General features: G+C 35.3%; 1 protein-coding gene across 1 annotated transcript in view; it reads right to left on the bottom strand.

The window, feature by feature from the left end:
- Window positions 1-275: 275 nt before the first annotated feature.
- The window catches only part of LOC131067405 (RNA-binding protein 1), a 44,776-nt gene continuing 29,285 nt past the window's right edge, over window positions 276-15,766 (bottom strand). The window contains exons 5-7 of the mRNA XM_058002389.2: window positions 14,495-14,576; window positions 1,280-1,456; window positions 276-876 (exon numbers count right to left, since the gene is read on the bottom strand). Of these exons, the coding sequence (XP_057858372.2) occupies window positions 1,335-1,456; window positions 14,495-14,576 (204 nt within the window). The 3' untranslated portion in view covers window positions 276-876; window positions 1,280-1,334. The remainder of the gene's footprint in view (window positions 877-1,279; window positions 1,457-14,494; window positions 14,577-15,766) is intronic.

The following is a 15,766-nucleotide window of genomic DNA, read 5'->3' as shown; positions in this document are numbered from 1 at the left end:
GCAGAAAAGAATGAGACAACATTGGACTCTGACCGATGCATGTTTGGGAAGGGCCTAATGTTTGTGGTGAGAACACCATATGGCACGAAGCACTGCTGTTGTAGCACAAGGTGATCAAAGTAACTGATCCTCCCTGATCAATGTTTGAGCACATCATTGAGCAATAAATTAAATATTTTATAAGAGTTATGTACCATAAAACATTAAAATGTACCAGAATACCATCTTTAAAGTTCATATAGCAAATAGCTACTGTAAGATGTCTGCCCAGACAATAAAGACAAAGTGAAATGCCATTAAATAAATTAATGTACATTCCATGCTGATTACAAAGGATGTGAATACATTGTAGCTGAAGAAATTACTCACAGTAATCAACAGGTTGTATGATGCACCTTTATCTATATCATCATGCTCCAACTAATCAGTATACAACTCCTTCAAAAATAAAAAGAACAGTAAGGCTTTCACAACTTCAGTAGAGTACAATATTAATGCTAGGAAATCCTACTCTGGAAACAGGCGACACTTTAAATATCCAAACATCAAATTATATAATATCTCCAAATTTTGACCTTGACAACTGATCCACCCTATTTCAGTATCAAATGTGATAAATATGGTGTAGATCTCAATCATCCACACATGTTCCATAAAATAGGAATTGTAAAGGAGGTGTATATATCCCTAAATAGCTGGAAGAAGCAATTATACATTGACACCCATGTCCCAGATAAGTATGCATGACCACTCGCAAAAAAAAGATCCAAGGACATGTCACTTGGACCTGATTAGTGTTATAATATACTCCTCAGAACACTGCACATGTACTTGGCATTTTCATCCAATAGCAGCACTCCTCCAAGAAACCAGAGTCTACAAAACACAAGAAGTTATCTGATTATTTTATATCAATTTTATATGTGAAGCAGGTGTGCTACAAATATTGGCAACACACAGGTAAACTAGCTTAAAGAAATAGAAATTGACACTTCTATAATCACGAGCAATGAAAGCTCACATGTATCTTGCATGTGATAAAAGTAAAACCATCTAACATTGGATTAGAATACCAACTCAGAGAATAAACATTAGACCAGTTTATAATGTCTGCTGATTTCAGAGTCGGAACAGCATCACGCTAGTCTGTTATCTAAAAAATTAGAGAATTATGGGACTAACAAGAAGAACAGAGTATGTTGGCACTCAATAAAATTATAAGTCATTCATAACAATCCTAACATTCATTTATTTTACATATCAGTGTTGCTGCACTTGCCTGTTATCAATGTCGAAATATACGTTATAAATACTGGTGCAATAATTCTGAAGCTTCACGATGCTCCACGAGGCAAATCATTGAGAACGGGAGCAGCGCTTGGACGTGTACCAGGAAAATATGCAAATTGCAGTTTCAAAGGATTTGACTCATGATCAACATCATCAAACTTGTACCCTATGCATAAATGAAATTCCACACAAAGTTCAGCAAAGTTTTCACATAAATATACAGTGAACAAGAAGCCTGTTTCTAATAAGTAAATATGATATTGATTTATATAAAATCAAAGCAGTTACTAAACAAGCTTAGGATAATTACAAAGATTCAAACAGAACAGTAGGTTCTACATTGTTTGATGTCATCAATAGTAGAGCAACACATACAAATGAGTCAAATTAATCAAAATTAAATTTCATGCATAGATTGAACTTGTGAATGATTAGGCAACACATATACAAAGGTGCTGAATGACTGAATGACAGATCACTGTCATAAGCTACAAAAGAGTGAATGGAAATTTTCAATCAAGATTAGAACCATGCTGCTAATCATTAAAGCCATTAAATAAGAAAATAACTCTCACTATATCCACAAAATAGACAAACACAAGGAAAAAGATTGTTTCTAATAAGTGTTCATATGGTCAACTTCACAAGGATCACTCTTCTTTGAACTCAGAAAGGATTTTGATGTCCTTTTTGCAGTCCAGGTAAATGAAAGGTCAAAATATATGAACAATTTATGTTATAGAATTTTTTCCTAATTTATGTTAGAGAATTTTTTTAACCAAGTAAATGAAAGGTCAAAAATATAATTATGTGCAATTATGCATTACACCAGATGATTTGCAGCCTTCCAAAGATCTTTGAATCTTTCAAAAACATTTAAAATTGCAATTTGAAATTTGATTGAATAACATTGCAAAAAATTAAGCAGCAACCACCATAAAGCAGATAACCAGATGTACAGATAAATGAGAGCAAGCATACATAAGCAAACTCTGCCATATGCAAGAGCAGACTACATATCAAGCTAAGTTACTGATCCTGGTACTGGTTCAGGTTTGGGTTTGAGAGTTCAGTTGACGGGTTCAATCAAAACAAAATTGAGAATGGGTTCGTTTTGGGTTCATCCATACAAAAAATATAAAAAATTAAAAAAATATACATATTTGAAGCACTAATTATGTTCAAAATATACCACCATATTGATAGACACATAACATAGCAATATACACCACCATATTAATAGTCAAATATTAGTCAAACTCGAATGTCATGATATATATTGAAGTTAAAAGATAATGATGTCAAGCGTCAACAATCCGCCATCATTGATCAAATATCATATGGGTTATCAAAATATCATCACCACCATACATATTAGATGATGTAGGTAGTGGTAAATTAGTAGAACTACAAATAGTGCCACTAGCATTGGCAATAGCACTAGCACTCTCATGCTCTCACTAATTGGATCATAGTCATCGTCAAAATCAAATGCAGGAAAGTGTGCAGCGGAAGTATCCAAGTCAATAAGATCTAGCTCGATATCCCATTTCCTTGTGTCCCCTTCTTTGTAGTCACGTTTTGTATAAGGAGCCACAAGTTTAAATGCACATACACCAAGTCCTCTGCCTTTTTTGAGTGTAATCAATTGCACTTTACAGAGTGGATGGAGTATGTGCTCCAATTCCTCTCAAATGCAGATGAACTAGCAACATATTAAGACAAAATTACAAAATTAAGAGTTAAAAAATTAAAAAATTAAAAAATTAAAAATTAAAATGTTAAAATTATAATATAAATAAAACTTAGAACTTTTGTATAAAACTTACTTGTGATAAATTTTGATAGCAAGAGGTGGCAGGTGTGTGAATAATTGGCCATGGAAAAACCACCAACTATGAGCATCGACCTTGTACTTGTCTTGATGAGCATCTCATCAAGACCATAGTTGTTGGAACATGCAAAATCTATGAACTCAACCCTCACTATGCCACGATCAATGAAGAGTCTGCAAATGCTACTGTGTATCCTTGATTGACTTCACCATCTCTATATAGAGCAACTCTTGTCGCCACATAAAGGAGACGAGTACTAAAATATTTGGTACTCAATGCAAAGGCAAGAAAATGTAGAGCGGTCATTTTGTTTCATCTATCTTCAATGATTGTGTAGTTTTTTGGAGACTTTTTCTTCAAAATCTTGCTCGTTTGCATTTATGATGACTATCATATTCTCAATCATTGAGCCAATGTCATTAATGTACCTCACCAAACAAGGCCTTTCCATGTTGGTATAACAGATCATGCTCAATATTGACTCAATGAAATTGAGGAGATACTAAACAAAATCCCACCAAAAGTCATCTAGGATCATTTGTTTAACCTTCATTGCCCTTGTAGTCCTAAATTGCCTCCATATGGACTGATTTGGGCTGAAAACCATGTTAGAAAGTGCATCACGAACCTTCACAAGTCGTCTCCACACAATTGTGTTGAAGGCAAATCAATCTCAACAACCTATTTGAAAATCATAACTTAAAAAAGAAAAATTACAAAAATTAAAAAGTTTACTAAAGTGAAACATATTTATCATTTAACTTCCCTTCAGCAACTCCAATTCTGAGAATGTTCTAGGTATGCCTTGTGACATATGGTGGTTGGTGTCAAACAATAGGATCTCTTTGGCCTCTACACGTTTGATCCAATCAATTTTGGTGCCAATTTTATGTAACATTACATTGAGGGAGTGGACAACATAATGCATCAAAATAATGTGTGAATAATGCTCCTCAACCAATAACCCAACCACTCCAATTTTTGGCATTGTCTGTTATAACTTGCACAACATTTTGAGGGCCTACTTCCTCAATGGCTTGACAAAGAATGTTAGCAATAAATGCACCATCCTTAAATTCCCCTTCACAATCCACTGCTCTTAAAAACGTTGCCCCATCAGGAGATAGTGCAATAACAATTGATCAATGGTCAATTTATTAGATCTTTCCATCCATCAAAAATGATGAACACCTCTATTTAAACCCATGAATACCTTATGGGCTTCAAGAGTCCTCCACCTAGGCCTTCGTACCATTTCAGAGCCTCATTAATTGCTTTTACCATTTGTTGGCAATATGGTGAATGAGCAAAATTGAATGCCAATCCATTCACATAGAGACATCTCGCTATGTGTTGATCGACAATCTCTCTAGACTTTTAGGAATGCCATTTCCAACAATCCCTTTAATCTCTTATGTGTAGAAGCCACAAGTTGTTCTTGAGGGGGACAAAAAAAGATGAATCTTTGTAGGTTAAAAATGAGACGGTAGTGGAGCCTTCATCCCTCAAGGTCCTTTTTTTAACAAAACATGATTTGATTTAGGGCCTACAACTTGATCTGTTTTTTCTTGCTCTTCAATATATGCCAAGACTAGTGCTTTTTGAATGCCATTACCATCTTTGTCTAGACAAAATTTGATGCCTTGTGTAGGGATCTTGCACAAATGGCCTTTCGCTTGACTGTATGAGCTCAAATATCTAACTTTACATTCAACATAAATCCAAACATAACCCCGACCACCTAGAAGCTATTGTACCATTTTAACATATTTTTGAAGGGGAGAGTTTGGATCTATTTTGAAGCAAAAATGTCTCACAGAGCTAGAACCAATTGCCATTGTAATACCTAAGATAACAAGTTCAATGAACAACGCAGAATTGAAACAAATAAAATTTGAAAATAAAAATATATAAATACAATTTAATAATTATTTCATTTTTAAAAATCAAGTATGAACATAGATGACTAGAAGAATGAAAATAAACCAAAAACTTCAAAACAAAACAAGAGAGTTCATTTGTTAAAAAAATTTAAGAGAAAAAAAAAAAGAAGTACAAAAAACCTACCTCTTTTGAAGAAATCTTCCTCTACAATCTCCTTGACAACAAACAAACTCTTGCAAATGCATAGGAATAGAACAAGAACCAACTTGGAGCGTTCAATGATCAATCTTCAACTCTACTCATGCACTGGAAAGCAAAAAAATAAGTTCAACGATGGAGAAAATATTTTGTCTTTCATTCACAATATGCAAAATGAGTTTGCTTTTGCCTTTTGGATGTTTTCTATGCCAAGTTTTAGGATATGGGGATTGAATTGCACTTTTTAGAGTAGAAAAAAAGTTTTTAAAAAAAAAGTTCTATAATTTTGGAAAGGCGAAATTTGCCCTTTTGGCACAGAATCCCCCAAATTCTCCATGAGCTTCTACAAGACCACAAGCTATGGATGGGACCCTACCTGAACCCATAGGAGATCAGATCAGGACCCCAAGACCGAGCTGAATCGGACCAAGACCCAAGCTATATAGGGGCCGAACTAGTAACGTAGCCCCAAACTAGGAAGACATCCCAAAAACGTCCCTAGTTTGTAGCAAAGGGGGTGGGACAAGAAGGGGCCATTTCCCCTAGTTCCCACATCTTGAAAATGTAGGAATTGTGGGAGGTACGTGTCCCAATGGAACATTGCATTTTTTAACATTGTTCTCTCAAGAGAGAAAGTCAAAATCAAAGTCAAAGTTGGTAACAATACTCCAATGATGATAGTGAGAAGAAATAGAAACTTGCTTCCATATAGTTGGAAGACTTCTTCCAAATTATTAGAATACAAATGAAGCCCCCAACAAAATCTGAAAATAGGACAGCAGCTTGTGTCGCATCAAATGCCTCCAACACTAGCCCAGCCCAAATTACATTGAAAGACACAATCTAGAAGCTCCCTCTTGACAATAACAGAATTTAATCAACAACCCCTTAAATGAGTTGAGCATCATATTGATTTTTGCAACTAAACAATTTTTGAATTTCACAAACATGGAATTGCCAAATTCAAACCAAGTGACTTGGCCCTCTACATATTTTTGACCGGCCCTAAGAATACTTAAGATGCCATATCTTTTTGGTGCCTTTCAAAACTAGATTTGGAAGTCTGCTAATCTCTATTGAATGTTTCTAACTATTCTTATCAATTTACATTGCCGTCACGGTTCTAGTTGATAATATGTAGAAAGAGGTTGTTTGTCCTAAAGCTGATGAACTGAGGCTTTGCATCATCCCCTACTATTGTTTTATAGCCTAGCATTTAGTGTCCAACTAAATGTATCCATCATAGTTACAAGACTCAGACTTACCTCAGACTTGGCAAGCTGATTTTTACGCCGAAGGCGTCTCCTATCTGAGAATGGACGACCTGATCTTGGCCATCAACGGTGTGTAATAGATGAGGAGGGCTGCAAGACGATTCAATCGTTCATGGCCGTTAGATTTTTCATGAAGTTTTCACTGTTTCCGTCGCTACCGTCCTTCAATCTTTGCCCTTTTTCGTCCTCACTGTTATTTGAGTTAATGTTAGGTTTTGACTGTCCTTTCACTTACCTGAAGTTTTTCAGTGCATTTATAACACACTGACGCTGCCTGTACGAAAAGATTTCTACGTTGCTTTCAGATCCAGGAATTAATGATGATAAGTCCCAATCTTCTACCAAGTATGTGAAGACTTTTCTGTTCACCACGAATATTTGAAGCTTCTGAATCACATGCTGCAGAGCAAAGTGCATCCCCACGATATATTTTTGCAGATATAATAAATCAGCTGGTTTGCATTATTGTTTGTTACACTCCAAATGCACAGCTTGAACAAGAAACTTTTCAACCACTAGGTTTAGTTTCTATGAATAAGAAAGTGTGTAAAGGCATACCACTTATGGTTTGCATATCCATTATGTAGATTGTATTAGTATATTCAAGTTATTGTGGGCTGGGCTAGCCTTCCATTCTCCATCCATCCATGTTATTCTTTGGAATAAATGAAACACTACATTATTATTCTGCTTTTTTGTTTTTTTTTAATCTTTTTTCTATGGGTGTTTTCAAAATTATTGACAATAGATATGTTCAATGTAATTCCTTGCAAAGGATTTCCATGAATTTCATTCATGATGAGAAATAAAGTAAAATAAGTATAGTTATCATAAAGTATATCAATTGATAGTTTTTCACAAATTATATTATTATTTTAAAAAATTGTATTTCAATTGATTATTACTCTCATAAAATACCATTAGTAAAATTGGCTTGGGTAAGAAAATATTATTTATCTACATTTTTAAAAATATTTGTTTTAATATTTGGAAAAACTTTCTCTACTTGATACCATATATTTTCTTGCAATTAACTTTAAAGACCAAGAAATTAGCAACTATTTTCATTGGGACAAGTTCTGAAATCAACTACGGAATATCTCACTATTTCATATTTGAAAAACTTTGTTCAAATTAATTGATCATTTAATATCTATCTAACTGTTTGGATTATCACAGTGAAGGATGCTTGTAAGATTAATGTAAATATTTTTCCAAATTCTCACAATGTGAATGTTACACTATTTTGTAAAGGAATGCAACCTTTCCCCATGGCTTATTTAGTCTAATTCAACAAAAATAATATATTTTAGATTAAATTAATTTAGATTAATATAAAAAATTGTAGGAGTAATAATATTAAAATATTATATATTAAGTTAAAAGTAAATGTGATACAAAATGTATTTGGTTTTAGGATGATAGAAAAGGAATAATTCTAATATTACGTATATTTTAATCATTTTGGTATACTAAAATAGACAATCTAGATGTATTTATTTTTTAGAATTTTACGATGAGTGCTTATTAGCTTTGAGTTGAATATGTGAATCTCGATCAATTTTGAGTGTATAAATTTGTCACATGGTTTGTAGATATGAAATTTGTGAGAGAATTTTACGATACAAATTGACTGACTTCACGCATCGATACAAACTGTTGTTGGAGTGTAAGATCATTCAAATTACCTCGACAGTTGAATTTCTATTGTTTTTCATTCATTGAATTGACATCAAATGTAGTCATTTCCTATACCAGACACAAGACTCTATAACTGAATTATGATGTCATTGTCATTCCCTGCCTCAATAAATAATTCACAACGGGTTTTATTTACAATCCATTCACATAAGTTCCTATAACAAAACTTTATCAATAGAGTTCAACACCTACAAGGTTTTAAGAGACTAGCATCCATCATACAAACTGACTTCACGCATCGATACAAACTGTTGTTGACAGAGTGCAAGACCATTCAAATTACCTTGACAGTTGAATTTCTATTGTTTTTCATTCATTGAATTGACATCAAATGTAGTCTTTTCCTATACTAGACACAAGACTCTATAACTAAATTGTGACAACATTGTCATCCCCTGCATCAATAAATAATTAACAAAGGGTTTTATTTACAATCCATTCTTATTAATAGAGTTCAACACCTACAAGGTTTTAAGAGACTAACATCCATCATAACATCCTGCTAGAGGATTTTGTTAGATGTTATAGATGCAATTTTAATTATTAATCTGTTTAGATTAAGTTTTAACTATTAATCTCTCTTCTCTTAATGTCGTTTTTCCTTTTTCTCTCTTATCTTTCTCCCTCTACCTCTTGGTCTCTCTATCTCTTTAATTTACTTGTCTATATCTCTCTCTCAATGTCACTTTCCCTTTTATCTCTCTCATATGCCAATGTATCTCTCTATCTTCCTCTTCCCTCTTGGATATCCCTCTCCTTCTTATGTCCTCTCTCTTTGTTCTTTGTATCTCACTCTAACTTTTCTTCTATCTACTTACCCTCTTTCTCTTGCAAACAAAACATGAGCCTATAAACCAATTTTTTCCCTGATTGAACTTCCACACCTTTTCGGCGTACTTATTGCACACCAAGGTGCAATTGCTAGTTTACTCAAACTTAGACTTGACGGCCAGACTCGGCAAATTGAAAAAACCATGAAATATAGAGGTTTTTAAGGATTTGAAACTTGTTTCTTGCACCCTTTACTAAATAAACTTTAAAAACACAATAAACTAGTCAAATAAAGCTACTTTTACCATATACACAAGTATACATTCATCACAAGAGAATGAAAACTAAAAGTAATAACAAATTTTAATTTTTAGCTAAATGAAGCAACATCGTTAGATATAAAAAGTTATCAATATTGTCAAATGTATATAAATCTCATGGATTATGAAATCCATCGCATCAAAACAAATATAAAATTAAAAAATATCTATGATACCTCATGTTTCAAGGACGGGTAGAGTGAGGACGAGGGGACATGTTTCAAGCACTGGGATGAGAGGGAGCCATTTTTGAAGGGAATGCAATCGTCATATACATCATAGAACCTCTTGGTGTTGGAAATAAGCCACACCCGGACCGACGATGGACTAGTCCAAGAGGGGCCAGTAGCTCAGTGGTAGAGCACTCCAACAGCGTATGGAAGGTCCTAGGTTCGAGTCCTAGCTGGTCCATGTCTCAACATGGTATCAGAGCCAGGTCCAGGCTAGGAGCCCCAAGCGCACGAGAGGTGTGGCTTAAGAGGGGGTGTTGATGTTGGAAATAAGCCACACCCGGACCGACGATGGACTGGTCCAAGAGGGGCCAATAGCTCAGTGGTAGAGCACTCCAGCAGCGTATGGAAGGTCCTAGGTTTGAGTCCTAGCTGGTCCATGTCTCAACAGAACCTTACCACATAATATTGAAGTCCAATTGATATTTTCATTTCATAAAAAATGACAAACAAATGAGTTTTTAAGTTTTAACAATATTTAATTGCGTTCATCGACAAAACACAACATATTATATTAAAATTACATCAAAATGCCCAAAGGCTTCAAGTTTCAACTACAAAATGACAAATACATAAAAATATTAATATGCAATTGTCTCTAATCAGCCTCTCCTAACACTACACCAAAATCGGAGTTTGAGTCAAGGCCACCATGTGAGATGTCATCCAATGGAACCCCAAGCAATTAATCACATGCCTCTTCATCAACCTATGTAGTATCTTCAGGATCAACATCCAACATGCTGCTAGAGTCTAACAATACTCAAGTGTATGTCGATCTTGAAGCCGCGAGGCATTATGCACAATCACCAACTTCTCCAATCGTCTAGAGGTAAACCTATTCCTCTTGACTAGCTAGATGAAGCTATATGGAGACCAATTCCTCTCCACAGTAGAGGAACTAGCAACCCGTGAAAGAAGACGAGTGGCGAGCATTCTCAAATCTAGTGCATCCTTGCCATGCCATCCCATATCCACCATCTAATGGGGGTTGGATTGAGCTAATGCATCCTCACCTATAGTCTACTAAATGTTGGGCCAGAAAGACTTACAAAGTCTAGCCATTGTGCTCTAAGTTTGTTGTATTCCTCCATATACATTTTTGCAAGGACTCATCAAGCCTTCTTCCACATGGAGGTACTCTCTTAGGTCTTGTTGCATACCATTTGGGATTAGAGCAGAGGCAGCCATATGAAGTGGGGTGTTCATAGTTTTCCACCCTTGTGTCACAATGCCCCTAATGTGCTCATAAAATACCAAATTAGAGTCCTTGTAGTGTATTGCTTGCTTCATCTGTCCAAAAATGCTTTCAAATGTTTCATAGATCTCTCCAAAGCTAGGAGAGTTTGTATCAGCATATCTTATGACCTGCCTGCACAACAGGTGAGATAATAGAGAAAATAATCTGCAAAGAATGAAGAGTAATTTGATAAATTTACAAGTTAGAAACTTAGAAACAAAATCAAAAATTTAATACTAAAATCAGCAATAAATTACATAATAATAAAATCAGAAATTTAATACTAAAAATCAGCAATGCTTAGAAGAATAAAAAATAAATTTCTTACCTAATTGTGGACCACTGATCGTCGTTGAAGATTTTTTGTTTGACACTTTTCCTTTTTCTATATTTGCCTCTACCCATCTACATCACTCTTAATTAACCACCATTTATTGTAGTGGCTCCTACACCTCAATCATCCTCTCCAACAAAATATAGTAGCTAGCAAATCTGGCATCCATAGGCTTGAAGCATTCCTTCCTCGACAAAGTCTTACACAAAGCAAGTGATGTGTTATGATTGCAAATGAACATTTGAATGCCCTCTAGCTTCTAAGACCACTTCCTTCACCCAATCTATTTTCCCAATGTCTTTCAATGCGTTGTTCAATGAATGAACACAACATGGGATCCCAAAAAATGTGCTTGTAAGCACCCTCTACCATTAAGCCAGCTAACTTGCATACACAGGTTGAATCAATCACTATTAATACAACATTGGAGGGTCCAACCTCTTCTGTGGCATCCTTCAAAATCTGAAATTGGAAGCTTGCATCCTTCCTCTTCCTTGAACAATCAATAACTTTAGGAAAATAACAGCATGTTGAACATGTGACAATAACATTGATGAGTGGCCGGTGTCTAATATCAATCCACCCATCCATAATGAGCAACCATCCCTTATCCAAACTTGTCTCATCTCCTCCATCATTATACTCACATTAGAATACTCCTCATCAAGGAGGGAGGTGTGTAGCTTATGCTCTCCAAGAGGAACATATGAAGGACCAACTGCAAGTGCATCTTTGAACATTTGTTTAAAATATAGTGTGCGCCACATGAAATGGTATGGCATTAGCACAGAAAACTTTGGCAATAGAACTATCAACTGCATCTCATAATTGCATATTAAGCATGCCTGCAACACTAGTAGACCTTTTCTTTCCTCTATGACTCTCAAGATCAATATGTGTAGATTCAATAGCAGTAGCAATAGCAATAGCACTAGCACTAGACAATGGGTGCAAATACTCCATTAGCATTCATGATCTTTTGGCTTCACACTCCATGTGCAACCTAGTCACCTCGGCCTTCTCAATAAATGTGATGGTTTTGCATATTTTTACCCCTTGATGAGTTATGCCTACGAGATGAGAGTAAACTTTTGTGTAGCTGCCCCTATATTCCTCCTTGCAAATATAACACAGCCATACTCTACTCCCCCTTGAATTTTTTTTCTTGGTGTCTATGGCTGTTGCATATTGTAAAAGTGGTTTTGGGGGGTTAAATGGGCCCTTAGAATATTTTTTCAAAGTTTCAAAAGGGCATTTAAATGGCTTTTCTGAACCATGTCTCCCTGAAACACCCACCCTTCTTTAAGAACTTCAACGCCATGTTTGTTCAATTTCAATCTCTTCACCCTTACTACCCTCAGCGCTGTTAGAGCTCTTTTGTTTTTTGTTTGTTTGTTTGTTTTTTGTTTTTGGGGGTGGGCTGGGGGCTGGGGGGTAGCTAACTGTTAGAAATTTTAACAAAAACAAAAAAAATGCAAAAAAATATAGATTTACCTCAAATGATGGAGACTTGGTCATTTTTAACCTTTGCTCACCCCTCTTTCCTTCATTCACTTGGTTTTCCTTCAACCGTGCTCTTCTTCCTTCAGCTGTTCACATTTTTGCATATGGACACAAATGAGTTTTTCTTTTTTGTTTTGAATGTTTTGTTGTTTTTAGGTTTATGTCTTTTGCGAAGGGGTGGGGGGTCACCTTCATTTTTTTAATTATTTATGAGCTTTTTTGTATAAAAAAAGAAAACCACTTTTACCTTGTCATTGGGGACAGCTAGCCATCCCGAGACGTTTCCAATGAATTTGAGGACATATCAGAAATGTTTCCAATTTTTTTTTGGGACAACCGAGGACATTTCAGAAGCGTCCCTGCATCCCCCGAACATTTCCACCCCGTGACAACCCGATTTTGGTTGGGTACATGTCCCCAAATAACATAGAAAAATATAATTCTATGGCTTAGAGGAGCCTGCATCACTCATCCCATGTCCAACATCACGACAAGTCCTACGCAGGTGTCTAAGATAAGTCCTAGATGATGTTGCAGCCATGATATTTGCCTGTGACACAAAGCCCAAAACCCAAGGGGTCTCCCCGTGCTCTGTCCTCCTCCCTTGCAAGGATCTAAGGGCAGCGTCCTCAGCAAGGTCAAGGGGCATGCCCCTTGCGAGGGTTTAGGGGCAGCACCCCTCATGAGGTCTAGGGTCAACGCCCTTGGCACGTTCCATATCAAAAAACAAGGTGGGGTTGAGGAGTGGGGCCCCTACCACCAAGCCCAAATGAAGACCTTCAAAACCACACGAACCTTCATGGCGCACACCATTTTCTTATTATTTTGTAAATCCTAGAGGTGTATCTCATAAACCAAACAACAAAAGAAAGGTTGAAAGTTTTTTTACGTAACTAAAATGTTGGATTAACTCTTTACAATTTTTATTACCTTTTTTAAGCTGTTTTTCCCCAATCTTGGCCAAGTTGTCCTGCGGGACTCACCACGGCTGATGAGTCTAAAAGACTCAACAAGTCTCCAAGACTCACCTAGGACTTGTGTCTTGAATCCCCAAGACTCATTTGGCCTAGCTCACCTCAAGACTCGCCAAGTCTAGTTGAGTTCTGTAACTATTATTCAAAAACAATTGAATTCCATACAACATCTCTCTAAATGAACCCTATTATTGAAATCCAACTTATACCCCTATGTCAGAAATATAAAGAATAAATGGAAATTATAATTGTGCAGTAATATCCAGATGTGCGAAGAACCTTGAACTAAAATCTGGATCTGCATATGAGATAGAAAACATATTAACCAAAGTTTATGATTTGGACTGAAAAACTACTTGGAAAAGCCAAAAAGTAAAAGTGTAACTTTGAGTATTCAGCAAATATTCAAACAAGAACATAGGGAAAACAATACAAAAAAATAGGTGTTACGTGACTTGCTCGGACTCTAGTGTTGTAATATGCTACTGACAACAAGAATTGAAAGGAAAAGAGATTGCTTAATCACAGAAAGGCCATATAATTAAAAAATTTAAATAAATGAAAAGGATGACCAACAACGATTGAAACAAACAATAAAAGACATAACAGAAATTTATAGAAAAGCTAAATGTGAGCCAAGCCAAATCTGTTTAAAATACATATCAGAAAAGAATTAGTTAATTTCAAGAACTTTATTGAAATGCATTACAAGCATTGTAGCCCCAACCTATTACAGCTATATGATTATACAGATAGGAATTTATCTTATAATCAATAAATAAAAATACTAATTCTGTAAAGCAGAAAGAAATTACATCAATTCAAAAGAATAACCTCAACTTTATCCAAATGCTTTCACTCAAATAAGCCTGTGTGCTTATCAAGAAAAATAAATTAATGTTTTTCTAAATCAAATTCATTTTACAGACGATCAATGTACCTTGTAAAGCTTTTAGTGCAGTTGCTGCACATTTTTCATCAGCAAACTCCACAAAACATAGAACATAAGGCTCACCTCCAGCCTGTAAATATTAAGACATCTTCTTTCAGTCTTTCAGAGAAAAGCAAAAATCAAAAAATGCACATAGCAAATATTGATAATTGTTAGTTCTATCCCTTGTTTTCAGAAAATATTTTGAAAATTTGACTGAATCCTACGACCAAGCTGAGTTAATTGTAATGATGATAATTATCACAATAATGACCATTTGTAATTATCCATGTAAATATTAAAAGAGTCATTAAATAAGGCATAATAGGATTTTGTTAGTAAATTATTTTAGCATTAACTAGAAATGTCTGGAAGTAAAAAAGAAACTTTGGTCCCCTCCTCCGTAAGGATTTATTGAACTTTGATAGAGCGTGTAATCTGAGAAAGCAGATCATGGGTTGACTCTGCGAGATTCTAATGGTAGCTTCCCACGGGTGGATATTTATTCTTTAACAGTAAAACTTTAAACTAATAATGAGGCAGAATGCGAGACAGCTATAAAAGGAATTGAGGTAGCAACAGCTCAAATTTTCAAAAATTTGTTAGCAGTGGGAGACTCTTTGATAGTGATCAATGCTCTTAAAAAAGGTCTAAGCCCTAACTAGGGCTTTAACCGCTTTGTTGAAGAGGTGCAAGGTCTGAAAGAGAACTTATCTGCAATCAGTTTCAACATTGCCTTAGGTATGTTAATGCAGCTGCAGATTACTTAGCAAATGTGGGGATGGAGCAGGATCCACTCACAGTTGTGTGTAGTCATCAAACAAATACTTTGAAAGACATAGAAAGGCACCTAATTCATCAACCTTTATAATTCTGAAAAGTGCTCTGCTCATCACAAAGGGCATACCTTAGTATTGATCACATTTTAATCTTGTTCGAGATTTTTCACTCAAATTGTGAAAATCAGATTCACTGGTAAAATATCTTAGTTTATTAACTGAGGAAAGAGATACATTTATAGTAATTCCAAAATATCTTAGCTATTAAAGAAGTTACCTACTTCTAAGTACCTGTTACTGTAGACATTTAAGATGTTTAACAGTCAGTTACATTATTGACCATTAACACTAATAAGATAAAATATTATTCTAACACCCTCCCTTAATGGTCAATCTATCAAAACACCAAGTTGCCCCCTGAATTTTACAAACTTATCTGGGCTCAGAAACTTGGTGAGAATATCCGCAGTCTGATCCGCAGTCTGAACATACTGCAACTGAA

The sequence above is a fragment of the Cryptomeria japonica genome, chromosome 9 (genome assembly GCF_030272615.1).
Source record: "Cryptomeria japonica chromosome 9, Sugi_1.0, whole genome shotgun sequence".
NCBI lineage: Eukaryota > Viridiplantae > Streptophyta > Pinopsida > Cupressales > Cupressaceae > Cryptomeria > Cryptomeria japonica.
The sequence above is the reverse complement of the archived record's forward strand: the minus strand, read 5'-3'. Positions and strand labels throughout refer to the sequence as shown.